At 59.1% G+C, this 18270-nt stretch overlaps 1 protein-coding gene across 3 annotated transcripts in view; it reads left to right on the forward strand.

Annotated features, from left to right (window-relative positions):
• The window catches only part of ERLIN1 (ER lipid raft associated 1), a 34412-nt gene that overhangs the window by 9479 nt on the left and 6663 nt on the right, over window positions 1-18270 (forward strand). For 2 of the 3 annotated variants that reach the window (XM_054174669.1, XM_054174668.1), the window contains exons 4-6: window positions 4674-4735; window positions 9010-9135; window positions 13386-13459. In XM_054174669.1, the coding sequence (XP_054030644.1) occupies window positions 4684-4735; window positions 9010-9135; window positions 13386-13459 (252 nt within the window). In that variant the 5' untranslated portion in view covers window positions 4674-4683. The remainder of the gene's footprint in view (window positions 1-4673; window positions 4736-9009; window positions 9136-13385; window positions 13460-18270) is intronic. The other variant, XM_054174670.1, reaches the window with a different exon arrangement.

Below are 18270 nucleotides of genomic sequence, written 5' to 3' on the forward strand. Positions count from 1 at the left end.
GCCCCAGACCCCTCCCCAGCTTTGTTGCCCTTCTCTGGACACCTTCCAGCAGCTCAACCTCTTTCCTAACCTGAGGAGCCCAGAACTGGACACAGGACTCAAGGTGTGGCCTAAGCAGTGCTGAGCACAGGGCACAAGGACTTCCCTGCTCCTGCTGGCCACACTCTTCCTGCTGCAGGCCAGGATGCCCTTGGCCTTCTTGGCCCCCTGGGCACACTGCTGGCTCCTGTTCAGCTGCTGTCCACCACCACCCCCAGGTCCCTCTCTGCCTGGCTGCTCTCAGCCACTCTGTCCCCAGCCTGTAGCACTGCCTGGGGTTGCTGTGGCCAATGTGCAGCCCCTGGCACTGGGACTTGTTCAGTGCCATCCTGTTGGCCTCTGCCCATCTGCCCAGCCTGGCAAGGTCCCTCTGCAGAGCTCTCCTACCCTCTGACAGCTCAGCTCCTGCCCCCAGCTGGGTGTCAGCTGCAAATTTCCTGCTGATGGCCTCCATCCCCTCCTGCAGATCATCAATAAAGAGATTGACCAGGCTGGGGCCCAGCACTGATCCCTGGGGCACAGCACTGGTGCCTGGCTGCAGGTTTAGGTTGAAGGTGAGGAGAAAGTTCCTCCCATAGAGAGTTGTTGGCCCTTGGGATGTGCTGCCCAGGGAGGTGGTGGAGTCCCTATCCCTGGAGGTGTTCAGGAAGAGCCTGGATGAGGCCCTTGGTGCCATGGTTTGGTTGATCAGATGGTGCTGGGGGATAGGCTGGACTTGATGATCTCCAAGGTCCTTTCCAACCTGGTGTATTGTATTCTATTCCCTTCCCTTCCCTTCTCCCTTCCCTTCCCTTCTCCCTTCCCTTCCCTTCTCCCTTCCCCCTCCCTTCCCTTCCCCTCCCCTTCCCTTCCCCCTTCCCTTCCCCCTTCCCTTCCCCCTTCCCTTCCCCCTTCCCTTCCCCTTCCCTTCCCCCTTCCCTTCCCCCTTCCCTTCCCCCTTCCCTTCCCCCTTCCCTTCCCCCTTCCCTTCCCCCTTCCCTTCCCCTTCCCTTCCCCCTTCCCTTCCCCCTTCCCTTCCCCCTTCCCTTCCCCCTTCCCTTCCCCCTTCCCTTCCCCCTTCCCTTCCCCCTTCCCTTCCCCCTTCCCGCCTGCTCCCTTCCCTTCCCCCTTCCCTTCCCCCTTCCCTTCCCCCTTCCCGTCCCCCTTCCCTTCCCCTTCCCTTACCCCTTCCCTTCCCCCTTCCCTTCCCCCTTCCCTTCCCCCTTCCCTTCCCCCTTCCCTTCCCCCTTCCCTTCCCCCTTCCCTTCCCCCTTCCCTTCCCCCTTCCCTTCCCCCTTCCCTTCCCCCTTCCCTTCCCCCTTCCCTTCCCCCTTCCCTTCCCCCTTCCCTTCCCCCTTCCCTTCCCCCTTCCCTTCCCCCTTCCCTTCCCCCTTCCCTTCTCCCTTCCCTTCCCCCTTCCCTTCACCCTTCCCGTGCCCCTTCCCTTCCCCCTTCCCTTCCCCCTTCCCTTCCCTTCCCCCTTCCCTTCCCTTCCCCCTTCCCTTCCCTTCTCCCTTCCCTTCCCTTCTCCCTTCCCTTCCCTTCTCCCTTCCCTTCCCTTCTCCCTTCCCTTCCCTTCTCCCTTCCCTTCCCTTCTCCCTTCCCTTCCCTTCTCCCTTCCCTTCCCTTCTCCCTTCCCTTCTCCCTTCCCTTCTCCCTTCCCTTCTCCCTTCCCTTCTCCCTTCCCTTCTCCCTTCCCTTCTCCCTTCCCTTCTCCCTTCCCTTCTCCCTTCCCTTCCCTTCTCCCTTCCCTTCCCTTCTCCCTTCCCTTCCCTTCTCCCTTCCCTTCTCCCTTCCCTTCTCCCTTCCCTTCTCCCTTCCCTTCTCCCTTCCCTTCTCCCTTCCCTTCTCCCTTCCCTTCCCTTCTCCCTTCCCTTCCCTTCTCCCTTCCCTTCCCTTCTCCCTTCCCTTCTCCCTTCCCTTCCCTTCTCCCTTCCCTTCTCCCTTCCCTTCTCCCTTCCCTTCTCCCTTCCCTTCTCCCTTCCCTTCTCCCTTCCCTTCTCCCTTCCCTTCTCCCTTCCCTTCTCCCTTCCCTTCTCCCTTCCCTTCCCTTCTCCCTTCCCTTCTCCCTTCCCTTCCCTTCTCCCTTCCCTTCTCCCTTCCCTTCTCCCTTCCCTTCTCCCTTCCCTTCTCCCTTCCCTTCTCCCTTCCCTTCTCCCTTCCCTTCCCTTCTCCCTTCCCTTCCCTTCTCCCTTCCCTTCCCTTCTCCCTTCCCTTCCCTTCTCCCTTCCCTTCCCTTCTCCCTTCCCTTCCCTTCTCCCTTCCCTTCCCTTCTCCCTTCCCTTCTCCCTTCCCTTCTCCCTTCCCTTCTCCCTTCCCTTCTCCCTTCCCTTCTCCCTTCCCTTCCCTTCTCCCTTCCCTTCTCCCTTCCCTTCTCCCTTCCCTTCCCTTCTCCCTTCCCTTCTCCCTTCCCTTCCCTTCTCCCTTCCCTTCTCCCCTCCCCTGGGGACAGGGAGGCTGAGCTGGGGGAACTGAGGCTCCTAGCTTGCCATGGCCAGGCAGCTTTGCAGACCAGAGAGGGCAGATGGGGTTGTGGGGGTAGGGTTGCTGGAGGCTTGACCTTTCAGCTGCCAGAGATTTAACATCTGCAGAGGAGGAAACTGAGTTTGTCAAGGGCAATGTGTTGGAATTAAACCACCAGAGAGGGTTGGGAGAGGTAGGAGGCCTGCTTCTGGGAGCCAGTTGTCTCTGAACACTCTCTGCTACAGCTGCTGCTGCTGCTTTGTGATTTGCCTTTGCCCTGAGGAGGAGCTTGCAGGGGAGCTGTGCTTTAAATATGCTCTGAGAGACTGAGGAGCTGTTGAAGGGTTTGGGTTTTTAATGGGCTGGGGAGTTTGTGCTGTTCCCCAGCCTTGCAGGTAGCCAGGGGTGGGTGTGAGCTACTAAAAGCCACAGCAGGAGGAGCAGAACAGGCTGGGATTAAGCCCTGTCCCTGATTCCCTCTCTCCTCTGCTCACCCTGCAGCCTCTGGGGGAGACAATTGCCTACAGGCTGCTTCTAATGAGGTGTCTGGAGCATCACAGAGTGTCAGGGGCTGGAAGGAATCCCTGGAGATCATCCAGTCCAACCCCCCTGCCAGGGCAGGGCACACAGGAACACTTCCAGAGAAGGAGACTCCACAACCTCTCTGGGCAGCCTGCTCCAGGCCTCTGGGAGCCTCCCAGCCACATCCCTGTTGAAAAACCTTTTGCCCTTGCTGGCTAAGTATGGGGTGAGGTGCAGCAAAAGCACTCTGCAGGCTTGCTGGAGCCTGCAGAGAGGGAGCAGCCTGCATGGAGCTGGGGTTTGCTGCCACCTGATTGCACCTCAGAATTGTTCAGAGTTGAGTGAAAGGGGGTTAAGGATGACTTTGTTTAGTGGAGCACTGTTAAGAGCCAAGGCAATTACCCAGGGAACTGTTAGAGCTGTCAGCCTCACCTCCAGCCCTGGAAAGGTAGTGGAGCAACTGATCCTTGGTGCTGTCCTCAGGCATGTCAAGGACAAGAGGGTCATCAGGAGGAGTCAGGTTTTACCAAGGGGAAGTCATGTCTGACCAACCTGACAGCCTTTGATGAGCACATAAGCAGGTGGATGGATGCTGGCAGAGCTGTGGATGTGGTTTGTCTTGATCTCAGGGAAGATTTGACACCCACAGCAGTGGATGTGGCACTGGGAGCCATGGTTTAGTTGTCAGGAGGTGTTGGGTGTTAGGTCACAGGTTGGACCTGATGCTCTCTGAGGCCTTTTCCAGCCTGCTTGATTCTGTGGCTCTATGATCCTGATTTCAGTGCAGCATTGTCTCAGGCTCCCACAGCATCCTCCCAGCTGCAGGCAGGCAGTGTGCTCTGGGGGCTGGGCAGGGAGGTGGATGGGAGCTGCCTGAAGGACAGAAGTCAGAGAGCTGTGGTCAGTGGGACAGAGCCTGGCTGGAGGCCTGTGTCCAGTGGAGTCCCTCAGGCCTCAGCCCTGGGACCAGAGCTCTTCAGTCTGCTCCTCAGTGACCTGGCTGAGGGCACAGAGGGCACTGGCAGCAGGTTTGCTGCTGGCACCAACCTGGCAGCAGTGGTGACAGCCCTCAGGCTGTGCTGCCAGCCAGAGCTGGGCAGGCTGAGAGCTGGGCAGGGAGCAAGGCAATGAAAGCCACCAAGGGCAAGGGCAGGGTCTGGCAGCTGGGGAAGAAGAAGCCCAGGCAGCAGGAGAGGTTGGGCACTGAGCTGCTGGAGAGCAGGGAAGGGCACAAGGAGCTGGGGGTGCTGGGGGATGGGAGGCTGAGCAGGAGCCAGCAATGAGCTGTGGTGGCCAAGAAGGCCAAGGGCCTCCTGGGCTGCATGAGAAGGGCTGTGGGGAGGAGGTGAGAGAGGTTCTGCTGCCCCTCTGCTCTGCCCTGCTGAGGCCACAGCTGGAATCTTGTGTCCAGCTCTGGGCCCCTCAGGTCAGGAAGGAGCTCAGGGAAGTGCTTGAGAGAGTCCATGGCAGAGGCACAGAGCTGCTGCAGGCAGGGGAAGCTCTTCCTCAGGAGCAGAGCCTGAGGGAGCTGAGGGCTCTGGAGCTTGCAGAGGAGGACCCTGAAAGGTGATCCTGCTCTAGCAGGGGGGTTAGACTGGCTGCTCTTCCAGCCCCCAGCATTCTGTGGCTCTGTGTAACCATTCCTTGTTCCTGCTCCTCTTCCCCTGCAGCGGCGGCGTCATGATCTACATCGACCGCATCGAGGTGGTGAACAAGCTGGCTCCCTATGCAGGTACCCCCCAGCCTGGGGCTGCTGCCTCCTCTCATCTCCCTGCCTTCACTCACCCTCTGTCTTGCTTTGCAAGGCTCCCAGTTCCTCTGCTCTGTTAGCCTCGTAGTTCCTAGCACCCTGGCACTTAAGTTTCAGCAGCACCTGCAGCTCATCTGCGAGCCACAGAGCCTCAGAGCTCAGCTCTGGGATTGCCTCTGCCCTCTGCATGCAGGGATGTGAGGAATGGCTCTGGGATTGCTGCTGCCCTCTGCATGCAGGGATGTGAGGATTGGCTCTGGGATTGCCTCTGCCCTCTGCATGCAGGGATGTGAGGAATGGCTCTGGGATTGCTGCTGCCCTCTGCATGCAGGGATGTGAGGAATGGCTCTGGGATTGCCTCTGCCCTCTGCATGCAGGGATGTGAGGAATGGCTCTGGGATTGCCTCTGCCCTCTGCATGCAGGGATGTGAGGAATGGCTCTGGGATTGCCTCTGCCCTCTGCATGCAGGGATGTGAGGAATGGCTCTGGGATTGCCTCTGCCCTCTGCATGCAGGGATGTGAGGATTGGCTCTGGGATTGCTGCTGCCCTCTGCATGCAGGGATGTGAGGAATGGCTCTGGGATTGCCTCTGCCCTCTGCATGCAGGGATGTGAGGAATGGCTCTGGGATTGCTGCTGCCCTCTGCATGCAGGGATGTGAGGATTGGCTCTGGGATTGCCTCTGCCCTCTGCATGCAGGGATGTGAGGAATGGCTCTGGGATTGCCCCTGCCCTCTGCATGCAGGGATGTGAGGAATGGCTCTGGGATTGCTGCTGCCCTCTGCATGCAGGGATGTGAGGAATGGCTCTGGGATTGCTGCTGCCCTCTGCATGCAGGGATGTGAGGATTGGCTCTGGGATTGCCTCTGCCCTCTGCATGCAGGGATGTGAGGATTGGCTCTGGGATTGCTGCTGCCCTCTGCATGCAGGGATGTGAGGATTGGCTCTGGGATTGCTGCTGCCCTCTGCATGCAGGGATGTGAGGATTGGCTCTGGGATTGCTGCTGCCCTCTGCATGCAGGGATGTGAGGATTGGCTCTGGGATTGCTGCTGCCCTCTGCATGCAGGGATGTGAGGATTGGCTCTGGGATTGCCTCTGCCCTCTGCATGCAGGGATGTGAGGATTGGCTCTGGGATTGCTGCTGCCCTCTGCATGCAGGGATGTGAGGATTGGCTCTGGGATTGCCTCTGCCCTCTGCATGCAGGGATGTGAGGATTGGCTCTGGGATTGCTGCTGCCCTCTGCATGCAGGGATGTGAGGAATGGCTCTGGGATTGCTGCTGCCCTCTGCATGCAGGGATGTGAGGAATGGCTCTGGGATTGCTGCTGCCCTCTGCATGCAGGGATGTGAGGATTGGCTCTGGGATTGCCTCTGCCCTCTGCATGCAGGGATGTGAGGAATGGCTCTGGGATTGCCCCTGCCCTCTGCATGCAGGGATGTGAGGAATGGCTCTGGGATTGCTGCTGCCCTCTGCATGCAGGGATGTGAGGAATGGCTCTGGGATTGCCTCTGCCCTCTGCATGCAGGGATGTGAGGAATGGCTCTGGGATTGCTGCTGCCCTCTGCATGCAGGGATGTGAGGAATGACAGAATCACAGAGCCATTCCCATTCCTGGGCTGGAAGGGACCTCTAGAGATCATCCTGCCCACCCCTCCCTGCCAGAGCAGGGTCACCCAGGGCAGCTCACACAGGAACTGCTTAGGCCACACCTTGAGTGCTGTGTCCAGTTCTGGGCCCCTCAGTTTAGGAAGGACATTGAGAGACTTGAAGGTGTCCAGAGAAGGGCAACAAGGCTGGGGAGAGGCCTTGAGCACAGCCCTGTGAGGAGAGGCTGAGGGAGCTGGGGTTGCTTAGCCTGCAGAAGAGGAGGCTCAGGGGAGACCTCATTGCCCTCTACAACTCCCTGAAAGGTGATTGTAGCCAGGTGGGGGTTGGTCTCTTCTCCCAGGCAACCAGCACCAGAACAAGAGGACACAGTCTCAAGCTGTGCCAGGGGAGGTTTAGACTTGAAGTGAGGAGAAAGTTCTTCCCAGAGAGAGCTGTTAGCCATTGGGATGTGCTGCCCAGGGAGGTGGTGGAGTCCCCATCCCTGGAGGTGTTCAAGAGGGGATTGGATGTGGCACTTGGTGCCATGGTCTAGTCATGAGGTCTGTGGTGCCAGGTTGGACTCGATGATCCTCAAGGTCTCTTCCAACCTTAGTGATACTGTGAGACTGTGAGAGCTCCAGGATCTGGGGCATTTCACAGGAGAACCACTCCATAGCAGTGCCCTGGCAGAGGTGCAGTGAAGGATGCTGCAGCAATCCTGTTTCTGCAGCACAGGAGGCTGCAGCTCAGCATGAGGAGGAACTTCTGCACTCCAAGTGTCCCAGAGGCCTGGAGCAGGCTGCCCAGAGAGGTTGTGGAGTCTCCTTCTGTGGAGCCTTTGCAGCCCTGTCTGGATGTGTTCCTGTGTGCCCTGTGCTGGGTTCTCTGCTCCTGCCCTGGCAGGGGCTGGAACTGGAAGCTCTCCAGAGCTCCCTTCCAACCCCTCACATCCTCTGAGCCTGTGGTCTTGTGAAAGGAAAACCACCTGTGAGACTAAATTAACTAGAGATAGCCCACAGGGCCTTGCCAGCTCAGCTCCTGGGACAGCTGAAAAGGCAAATCACACCTGGTAAAGCCTCTTGACCTTCATCTTTCTCCAGCTACTGGACCAAAGACTCAGAGTTGGGTTTAGTTTTCCAGCAGCATAGCTCAGTGCATTGCTGAGGGTGAATTCAAGTTGGAATGGTGGGAATGAGGCTTTCCCCCCCTTTGTGGCAGTGTCTCTTCAGGTCCTGGACAAGCTTTACTGGTTGCTGTGTTTGTGCAGATGGTAAAGCAGGGTCATGCAGTGTATCTTGCTGTAATTACATTGCCCTCTAAAGTTACATGAACTGTGTCCAGTTCTGGAGCCCCCAGCACAGGAAGGCTCTGGAGGGGCTGGAAGGGGTCCAGAGAAGGGCCAGGAGGAGGAGCAGAGGGCTGGAGCTGCTCTGCTCTGCAGACAGCCTGAGAGAGTTGGGCTTGTGCAGGCTGGAGAGGAGAAGGCTCCCAGGAGAGCTTCTGGTGGCCTGCCAGGAGCTGCAGGGGGCTGCAAGCAAGCTGGGGAAGGACTTGGGAGGGGGTGAGGGAGGGATAGGACTGGGGGGATGGAGCCAAAGGAGAAGTGGGGAGCTTGAGATTGGCTGTGAGGAAGAAGTTGTTGGCCAGGAGGGTGGTGAGAGCCTGGCCCAGGTTGCCCAGGGAGGTGGTGGAAGCCTCCTGCCTGGAGGTGTTTGCAGCCAGGCTGGAGGTGGCTGTGAGCAACCTGCTGCAGTGTGAGGTGTCCCTGCCCATGGCAGGGGGTTGGCACTGGCTGAGCCTTGGGGTCCCTTCCAGCCCTGCCAGCTCTGGGAGTCTGTGATTCCATATCACAGAACTTAACCAGGCTGGAAAAGACCTTCAAGATCACCCAGTCCAACCTCTCCCCCAGTATGGTCCTGGACTGCTGCAGACAACCCTCTTAGTGAGGAGGAAGAGGTGAAGCTGCCTCTAGAAGCCCAGAGGAAGCCTCATGAGCACAGACCCTGGCACTCCTGGCAGGGGCTCTGACCACTTCAGTATCCCCTGGGAAAGCAATGATGCTGGGCCCAGGGGTGCTGGGTGTTCAGGAGGGGTGCTGAGCACATCTGGCACTGTGCTTCTCTACCCCCCCAGCAGTGCTGCTGGCTGTCCAGGAGGGGTGCTGAGCACCTCTGGCACTGTGCTTCTCTACCCCCCCAGCAGTGCTGCTGGCTGTCCAGGAGGGGTGCTGAGCACCTCTGGCACTGTGCTTCTCTACCCCCCCAGCAGTGCTGCTGGCTGTCCAGGAGGGGTGCTGAGCACCTCTGGCACTGTGCTTCTCTACCCCCCCAGCAGTGCTGCTGGCTGTCCAGGAGGGGTGCTGAGCACCTCTGGCACTGTGCTTCTCTACCCCCCCAGCAGTGCTGCTGGGTGTCCAGGAGGGGTGCTGAGCACCTCTGGCACTGTGCTTCTCTACCCCCCAGTAGTGCTGCTGCAGGGGACACCTGCAGCTTCTTCTCCCGCCTCCCCCTCACTGACAGCTGGGCAGAGCAGCCAAGTCCTGGGGATGCCCCATGCCCCTGTGGCAGTGCTGCAGTGCTCTCCTGCCACTCCAAGCTGTTGCTCTGTGGTGGGGGCCCTGCAGGCAGCAGTGGGGGGTGACCTCTGCTCGTTCTCTCCCTCCCCCAGTGTACGACATCGTGCGGAACTACACCGCCGACTACGACAAGACCTTGATCTTCAACAAGATTCACCATGAGCTGAACCAGTTCTGCAGTGCCCACACCCTGCAGGAAGTCTACATTGAGCTCTTTGGTAAGTGGCTGGCAGCTGGGTGCAGCCTCCAGGGCCTGGCTCATCCTCCCACATCAGCCAGCAGGCTGCTGGGAGCCGAGGGCTGCAGCCTGGAGCCTGGCTCCTGGAGCCCTGTGCTGCTTCCTCTGCAGCTTTCCTCCTGAGAAGCTATCCAGCTGCTCTGCCTTGCCACATCTGCACTTGGGAATCAGGTGTCAGCCTCCTTCTTTCCACTTGGGGCTGAATTCTGGAGGCACAAGCCACCCACCCCTGCTCTTGCAGGTGGAGTCATTGCCTTCACTCTGGTAGTGGCTTTTGTACTTGAGGTTTTCCCTTCAGGCCCCTGCTCTGGAGCTGAGGTCACCTTTCTTTTGCACTTCAAAAGCTTCCTTCTGGCTCTTACTAGCAAGTGGGAGCCAGAAGGGGGACATGCTTCCAGAGCATTGCAGTGTGGGAGACTTTCACAAGGGCCTAGCAGCAGTTGAGGGATTAGCAGGTTGTGTTTCTTGGTCGTTGCCCCCCAGAGCCGCAGCAGCAGCAGCAGCAGCAGTTCCCTGCTGGAGGAGCAGGGCAGGGGTAAAATGGGCTTGGGAGAGGTAATGTTTGAATGGAGGGTCTGCAGTCAGGGAGGAGCTTCCTAGCAGTCCATGCAGCTTAATCCTTCCTTGACTGCCAACCCTGGAGCTTGGCAGTGACAGAATGCACTCAGCAGCAGCTCCACGGCCAGGGGCTGAAGGCAGAGCTCACTGCTGGCAGTGTGGCTCTAGCTAGAAAGGGACAGACTGCTGCTGGCAGTGTGGCTCTAGAGAGGGACAGACTGCTGCTGGAGGCAGTGTGGCTCTAGAGAGGGACAGACTGCTGCTGGCAGTGTGGCTCTAGAGAGGGACAGACTGCTGCTGGCAGTGTGGCTCTAGCTAGAAAGGGACAGACTGCTGCTGGCAGTGTGGCTCTAGAGAGGGACAGACTGCTGCTGGAGGCAGTGTGGCTCTAGAGAGGGACAGACTGCTGCTGGCAGTGTGGCTCTAGCTAGAAAGGGACAGACTGCTGCTGGCAGTGTGGCTCTAGAGAGGGACAGACTGCTGCTGGCAGTGTGGCTCTAGAGAGGGACAGACTGCTGCTGGCAGTGTGGCTCTAGAGAGGGACAGACTGCTGCTGGCAGTGTGGCTCTGGAGAGGGACAGACTGCTGCTGGCAGTGTGGCTCTAGAGAGGGACAGACTGCTGCTGGCAGTGTGGCTCTAGAGAGGGACAGACTGCTGCTGGCAGTGTGGCTCTAGAGAGGGACAGACTGCTGCTGGCAGTGTGGCTCTAGAGAGGGACAGACTGCTGCTGGCAGTGTGGCTCTAGAGAGGGACAGACTGCTGCTGGCAGTGTGGCTCTAGAGAGGGACAGACTGCTGCTGGAGGCAGTGTGGCTCTAGAGAGGGACAGACTGCTGCTGGCAGTGTGGCTCTAGCTAGAAAGGGACAGACTGCTGCTGGCAGTGTGGCTCTGGAGAGGGACAGACTGCTGCTGGCAGTGTGGCTCTAGAGAGGGACAGACTGCTGCTGGAGGCAGTGTGGCTCTAGAGAGGGACAGACTGCTGCTGGCAGTGTGGCTCTAGCTAGAAAGGGACAGACTGCTGCTGGCAGTGTGGCTCTAGCTAGAAAGGGACAGACTGCTGCTGGCAGTGTGGCTCTAGAGAGGGACAGACTGCTGCTGGCAGTGTGGCTCTAGAGAGGGACAGACTGCTGCTGGCAGTGTGGCTCTAGAGAGGGACAGACTGCTGCTGGCAGTGTGGCTCTGGAGAGGGACAGACTGCTGCTGGCAGTGTGGCTCTAGAGAGGGACAGACTGCTGCTGGCAGTGTGGCTCTAGAGAGGGACAGACTGCTGCTGGCAGTGTGGCTCTAGAGAGGGACAGACTGCTGCTGGCAGTGTGGCTCTAGAGAGGGACAGACTGCTGCTGGCAGTGTGGCTCTAGAGAGGGACAGACTGCTGCTGGCAGTGTGGCTCTAGAGAGGGACAGACTGCTGCTGGAGGCAGTGTGGCTCTAGAGAGGGACAGACTGCTGCTGGCAGTGTGGCTCTAGCTAGAAAGGGACAGACTGCTGCTGGCAGTGTGGCTCTGGAGAGGGGACAGACTGCTGCTGGCAGTGTGGCTCTAGAGAGGGACAGACTGCTGCTGGAGGCAGTGTGGCTCTAGAGAGGGACAGACTGCTGCTGGCAGTGTGGCTCTAGCTAGAAAGGGACAGACTGCTGCTGGCAGTGTGGCTCTAGAGAGGGACAGACTGCTGCTGGCAGTGTGGCTCTAGCTAGAAAGGGACAGACTGCTGCTGGCAGTGTGGCTCTAGAGAGGGACAGACTGCTGCTGGCAGTGTGGCTCTAGAGAGGGACAGACTGCTGCTGGCAGTGTGGCTCTAGAGAGGGACAGACTGCTGCTGGCAGTGTGGCTCTGGAGAGGGACAGACTGCTGCTGGCAGTGTGGCTCTAGAGAGGGACAGACTGCTGCTGGCAGTGTGGCTCTAGAGAGGGACAGACTGCTGCTGGCAGTGTGGCTCTAGAGAGGGACAGACTGCTGCTGGCAGTGTGGCTCTAGAGAGGGACAGACTGCTGCTGGCAGTGTGGCTCTAGCTAGAAAGGGACAGACTGCTGCTGGCAGTGTGGCTCTGGAGAGGGACAGACTGCTGCTGGCAGTGTGGCTCTAGAGAGGGACAGACTGCTGCTGGCAGTGTGGCTCTAGAGAGGGACAGACTGCTGCTGGCAGTGTGGCTCTAGAGAGGGACAGACTGCTGCTGGCAGTGTGGCTCTAGCTAGAAAGGGACAGACTGCTGCTGGCAGTGTGGCTCTGGAGAGGGACAGACTGCTGCTGGCAGTGTGGCTCTAGAGAGGGACAGACTGCTGCTGGCAGTGTGGCTCTAGAGAGGGACAGACTGCTGCTGGCAGTGTGGCTCTAGCTAGAAAGGGACAGACTGCTGCTGGCAGTGTGGCTCTAGAGAGGGACAGACTGCTGCTGGCAGTGTGGCTCTAGCTAGAAAGGGACAGACTGCTGCTGGCAGTGTGGCTCTAGAGAGGGACAGACTGCTGCTGGCAGTGTGGCTCTAGAGAGGGACAGACTGCTGCTGGCAGTGTGGCTCTAGAGAGGGACAGACTGCTGCTGGCAGTGTGGCTCTAGCTAGAAAGGGACAGACTGCTGCTGGCAGTGTGGCTCTAGCTAGAAAGGGACAGACTGCTGCTGGCAGTGTGGCTCTGGAGAGGGACAGACTGCTGCTGGCAGTGTGGCTCTAGAGAGGGACAGACTGCTGCTGGCAGTGTGGCTCTAGCTAGAAAGGGACAGACTGCTGCTGGCAGTGTGGCTCTAGCTAGAAAGGGACAGACTGCTGCTGGCAGTGTGGCTCTAGAGAGGGACAGACTGCTGCTGGCAGTGTGGCTCTAGAGAGGGACAGACTGCTGCTGGCAGTGTGGCTCTAGAGAGGGACAGACTGCTGCTGGCAGTGTGGCTCTAGAGAGGGACAGACTGCTGCTGGCAGTGTGGCTCTAGAGAGGGACAGACTGCTGCTGGCAGTGTGGCTCTAGCTAGAAAGGGACAGACTGCTGCTGGCAGTGTGGCTCTGGAGAGGGACAGACTGCTGCTGGCAGTGTGGCTCTAGAGAGGGACAGACTGCTGCTGGCAGTGTGGCTCTAGAGAGGGACAGACTGCTGCTGGCAGTGTGGCTCTAGCTAGAAAGGGACAGACTGCTGCTGGCAGTGTGGCTCTAGCTAGAAAGGGACAGACTGCTGCTGGCAGTGTGGCTCTAGAGAGGGACAGACTGCTGCTGGCAGTGTGGCTCTAGAGAGGGACAGACTGCTGCTGGCAGTGTGGCTCTAGAGAGGGACAGACTGCTGCTGGAGGCAGTGTGGCTCTGGAGAGGGACAGACTGCTGCTGGCAGTGTGGCTCTAGCTAGAAAGGGACAGACTGCTGCTGGCAGTGTGGCTCTGGAGAGGGACAGACTGCTGCTGGAGGCTCTGGCTGCTTTCTCTTGCTGAGACACTGAAAGCCACTTGCCTGTAGCTCAGATCCCATGAGCTCACCAGCAGCTGAGCCTTTCTAGGAACACCCCTCTGTGGCTCTCCATGTTTTCTAGGGGGTCTGGGAAGGGAAGCAGTCTGTGGAATGAGCTCAGAAAGCATCTTTGAGCCCAGAGGCATGCTTGGGTCTGCAAGGTCAGATGGGATGCCTGGCATGAGTGTGAGAGAACAGGCAGTGAGACAGAAGGTGGTGAAGCCAAGTGACCTCTCCCTTGTTCCCCAAACACAGATCAGATAGATGAGAATTTGAAGTTGGCCCTGCAGAAGGATCTCAATGTCATGGCACCAGGCCTCACCATCCAGGTAGGTTCATTCCCTGACCAAGATTCCTCTTTGTTTCCACCTTGAGTTTGCTCACCCCTCACTACCTCCAGGGAGGTTCATCCCCTGCCAAAGTTCCTCTTTATTCCTGCCTTCAGTTTGCTCACTTCTCACTCTGCAGCTAGATTCACTCCCTGACAAATACTCCTCTCTTATTTGCTCACCTCAAATTTGCTCACCTCTCACTGGACTGAAGAGGTTTCCTGCTTCCCTTTTCCACAGAACATGCAATAGGTGAGCCTGGAGTTGAGGCTGGTAGCTTGAAGACTGCCCCCATCACAGAGACCACTTGTAAATGCTGAGATGATTACAGAGTCACAGCATGGGAGGGGCTGGAAGGGAACTCCAGAGCTCCTCCAGTCCAACCCCCTGCCACAGCAGGGGCGCCCAGGGCAGGGCACACAGCAACACATCCAGGGGGGTTGGAATCTCTCCACAGAGGGAGACTCCACAACCCCCCTGGGCAGCCTGCTCCAGGCCTCTGGCACCCTCACAGGGGAAAACTTCTCCCTCCTCTGTCCATGCAACTTCCTCTGCCTCAGCTTCCAGCACTGCCCCTTGTGCTGGCACTGGGCAGCACCCAGCAGAGCCTGGCTCCTGCCTCTGGGCACTGCCCCTGCACAGCTTGAGCCCCAGGAAGGAGCTCACCTCTCAGGGTCCTCCTCTGCAAGCTCCAGAGCCCTCAGCTCCCTCAGGCTCTGCTCCTGAGGAAGAGCTTCCCCTGCCTGCAGCAGCTCTGTGCCTCTGCCATGGACTCTCTCAAGCACTTCCCTGAGCTCCTTCCTGACCTGAGGGGCCCAGAGCTGGACACAAGATTCCAGCTGTGGCCTCAGCAGGGCAGAGCAGAGGGGCAGCAGAACCTCTCTCACCTCCTCCCCACAGCCCTTCTCATGCAGCCCAGGAGGCCCTTGGCCTTCTTGGCCACCACAGCTCATTGCTGGCTCCTGCTCAGCCTCCCATCCCCCAGCACCCCCAGCTCCTTGTCCCCTTCCCTGCTCTCCAGCAGCTCAGTGCCCAACCTCTCCTGCTGCCTGGGCTTCTTCTTCCCCAGCTGCCAGACCCTGCCCTTGCCCTTGGTGGCTTTCATTGCCTTGCTCCCTGCCCAGCTCTCAGCCTGCCCAGCTCTGGCTGGCAGCACAGCCTGAGGGCTGTCACCACTGCTGCCAGGTTGGTGCCAGCAGCAAACCTGCTGCCAGTGCCCTCTGTGCCCTCAGCCAGGTCACTGAGGAGCAGATTGCAGAGCTCTGGTCCCAGGGCTGAGGCCTGAGGGACTCCACTGGACACAAGCCTCCAGCCAGACTCTGTCCCACTGACCACAGCTCTCTGACTTCTGTCCTTCAGGCAGCTCCCATCCACCTCCCTGCCCAGCCCCCAGAGCACACTGCCTGCCTGCAGCTGGGAGGATGCTGTGGGAGCCTGAGACAATGCTGCACTGAAATCAGGATCATAGAGCCACAGAATCAAGCAGGCTGGAAAAGGCCTCAGAGAGCATCAGGTCCAACCTGTGACCTAACACCCAACACCTCCTGACAGCCAAGCCATGGCTCCAAGTTCCACATCCAATCCCGTCCTGAACACCTCCAGGGATGGGGACTCCACCACCTCCCAGGGCAGCACATCCCAAGGGCCAATTAGTCTTTCTGGGAAGAACTTTCTCCTCACCTCCAAACTAAACCTCTCCTGGCACATCTTGAGACTGTGTCCTCTTGTTCTGGTGCTGGCTGCCTGGGAGAAGAGACCAACCCCCACCTGGCTACAACCTCCCTGCAGGGAGTTGGAGAGAGCAAGAAGGTCTCCCCTGAGCCTCCTCTTCTCCAGGCTAAGCAACCCCAGCTCCCTCAGCCTCTCCTCCCAGGGCTGTGCCCCAGACCCCTCCCCAGCCTTGTTGCCCTTCTCTGGACACCTTCAAGTGTCTCAGTGTCCTAGGGAAAGCCTTGCAGCATATGCAGGAGGACCTTTGTAGGCCACAGAGCTGCAGATATTTGATCTAATGTTGCAAAGAGCAAGACAATATTTTCCTGTGAGTGTTTGTTTGGGCCTCCTGCAGGGCAGTGTGCTCCACTCTGCCTGCAGTGTGCTCCACTCTGCCTGCAGTGTGCTCCACTCTGCCTGCAGTGTGCTCCACTCTGCCTGCAGAGTGCCTGCAGGTGGTTGAAAAAGCAAAGAGATCTTTCTCTTTTCTGAGCTTGAGCCAGAGATAGGGGCAGATGTTATCTCTGAAGTGATTTTCTGCTTGCACTTAGTGTCAGCAGCTCCTCTTTGATCTCAGCTGGGCTCTGTGTGGCAGGCTGGATTTCTTTGGCATGCTGAGGTTCAGGGCAGCCAGCTGGGGAAAAACAGGCTTGAGGGCTGAGATGAAAGTCTCTGGAGGTGTCCACTGAAGGGAATCCCAGAGCTGGCAGGGCTGGAAGGGAGCTCAAGGCTCAGGCAGTGCCAACCCCCTGCCATGGGCAGGGACACCTCACACTGCAGCAGGTTGCTCACAGCCACCTCCAGCCTGGCTGCAAACACCTCCAGGCAGGAGGCTTCCACCACCTCCCTGGGCAACCTGGGCCAGGCTCTCACCACCCTCCTGGCCAACAACTTCTTCCTCACAGCCAATCTCAAGCTCCCCACTTCTCCTTTTGCTCCATCCCCCCCAGTCCTATCCCTCCCTCACCCCCTCCAAAGTCCCTCCCCAGCTTTTCTGTAGCCCCCTTCAGATACAGGAGGTTGGGAGGGAGGGAGGGAGGATGAAAGGTGTGGAAGGACTGGGCAAGGTGCAGAAGAGATGAGTGCCCCACTCCTGACTTGGGAAACACAGCTGGGTTTGCTGCTCCTTTTATCCAAGGGGAACTGTAGAACAGTCCAGGCCAGAAGGGACCTCCAAAGCTCATCCAATGCAGGGACATCCTCCACTGGCTCAGGTTGCCCAGAGCCCTGGCCAGCCTCCCCTGGAATAGCTCCAGGCATGGAGCCTCAACCACCTCCCTGGGCAGCCTGCTGCAGTGTTCCAGCAGCCTCCTGGGGCACAACTTGTTCCTCACATCCAATCTCAATCTGCTCTGCTCTGCTTTGAAGCCATTGCCCCTGCTCCTGTCCCTGCAGGCCTTTGGGAACAGTCTCTCTACAGCCTTCTTGGAGCTCCTTCAGGGGGGTTGCCCAGGGAGGTGGTGGAAGCCTCCTGCCTGGAGGTGTTTGCAGCCAGGCTGGAGGTGGCTGTGAGCAACCTGCTGCAGTGTGAGGTGTCCCTGCCCATGGCAGGGGGTTGGCACTGGCTCAGCCTTGGGGTCCCTTCCAGCCCTGCCAGCTCTGGGAGTCTGTGATTCCATATCACAGAACTTAACCAGGCTGGAAAAGACCTTCAAGATCATCCAGTCCAACCTCTCCCCCAGCATGCTCCTGGACTGCTGCAGACAACCCTCTTAGTGAGGAGGAAGAGGTGAAGCTGCCTCTAGAAGCCCAGAGGAAGCCTCATGAGCACAGACCCTGGCACTCCTGGCAGGGGCTCTGACCACTTCAGTATCCCCTGGGAAAGCAATGATGCTGGGCCCAGGGGTGCTGGGTGTTCAGGAGGGGTGCTGAGCACATCTGGCACTGCTGAGCACAGCTGCCTGGCAGGGATGTCCTGCTGGACCCTTTAGAAACAGAGGTGAAGTCCTGGAGCAGTGAGCTGCAGCAGCTGCCAGGTGGTGAGTTCAGGGTGCTCAGAGGAACCTCCTGAGGGTCAGCAAGGATGAGAGCAGAGCCCTGCAGCTGGGCAGGAAGAATAACCTGCAGCAGCACAGGCTGGGAGGGGATCTGCTGGAGAGCAGCCCCAAGGAGAAGCACCTGGGAGTGCTGGGGGGCAGCAAGTTCTGCAGGGCACAGCAATGTGCCCTGGGGGCCAAGAAGGCCAAGGGGCTCCTGGGCTGCACTCAGCAGAGTGTGGCCAGCAGAGCCAGGGAGCTTCTCCTCCCCCTCTGCTCTGCCCTGCTGAGGCCCCAGCTGCAATCTTGCAGCCAGCTCTGGGCTCCCCAGCTCAGGAGGGACAGGGATCTGCTGGGGAGAGGCCAAGGGAGGGCTGCAAGGATGCTGCAGGGCCTGGAGCACTGCTGCTGAGGAGAGGCTGAGAGCCCTGGGGCTGCTGAGTGTGGAGAGGAGAAGGCTGAGAGGGATCTGAGCAATGTCTCTCAAGAGCTGAGGGCTGGGGGTCAGGCAGGAAGGGCCAGGGCCAGGCTCTGCTCACTGTGCCCTGCCATAGGCCAAGGGAATGTTGCTCTGAGGTCTCCCTGGAGCCTTCTCTTCTCCAGGCTGAACAGCCCCAGCTCTCCCAACCTGTCCCCATAACAGTGCTTCTCCATCCCTCTCATCATCTGTATGGTCCTCTTCTGGACCTACTCCACCAGCTCCAGGTCTCTCTTGTGCTGAGGGCCCCACAGCTGGCCCCAGCCCTGCAGGTGAGGTCTCCCCAGAGCAGAGCAGAGGGGCAGGATCCCTCTCTCCAGCTCTGGCCACACTGCTTTGGATGCAGCCCAGGCTGCCCTTGGCCTTCTGTGCTGCCAGTGCCCATTGCTGGCTCCTGCCCAGCTTCTCCCCCCCAGCACCCCCAAGGCCTTCTCTGCAGGGCTGCTCTCAATCTCATCCCCCCCAGCCTGGATTGATTCTGAGGGTAGCCCAGAGCTAGGTGCAGGACCTTGCCCTTGGCCTTGCTGCACCTCCTGAGGGTCTCCTCAGCCACCTCTGCAGCCTGGCCAGGTCCCTCTGGATGCCCTCCAGCTCCTGGATTCTCATCAGCCACAGCACTCAGCTGGGTGTCAGCTGCAAACCTGCTG

The sequence above is a fragment of the Dryobates pubescens genome, chromosome 30 (genome assembly GCF_014839835.1).
Source record: "Dryobates pubescens isolate bDryPub1 chromosome 30, bDryPub1.pri, whole genome shotgun sequence".
In the NCBI taxonomy this organism is placed as follows: Eukaryota; Metazoa; Chordata; class Aves; order Piciformes; family Picidae; genus Dryobates; species Dryobates pubescens.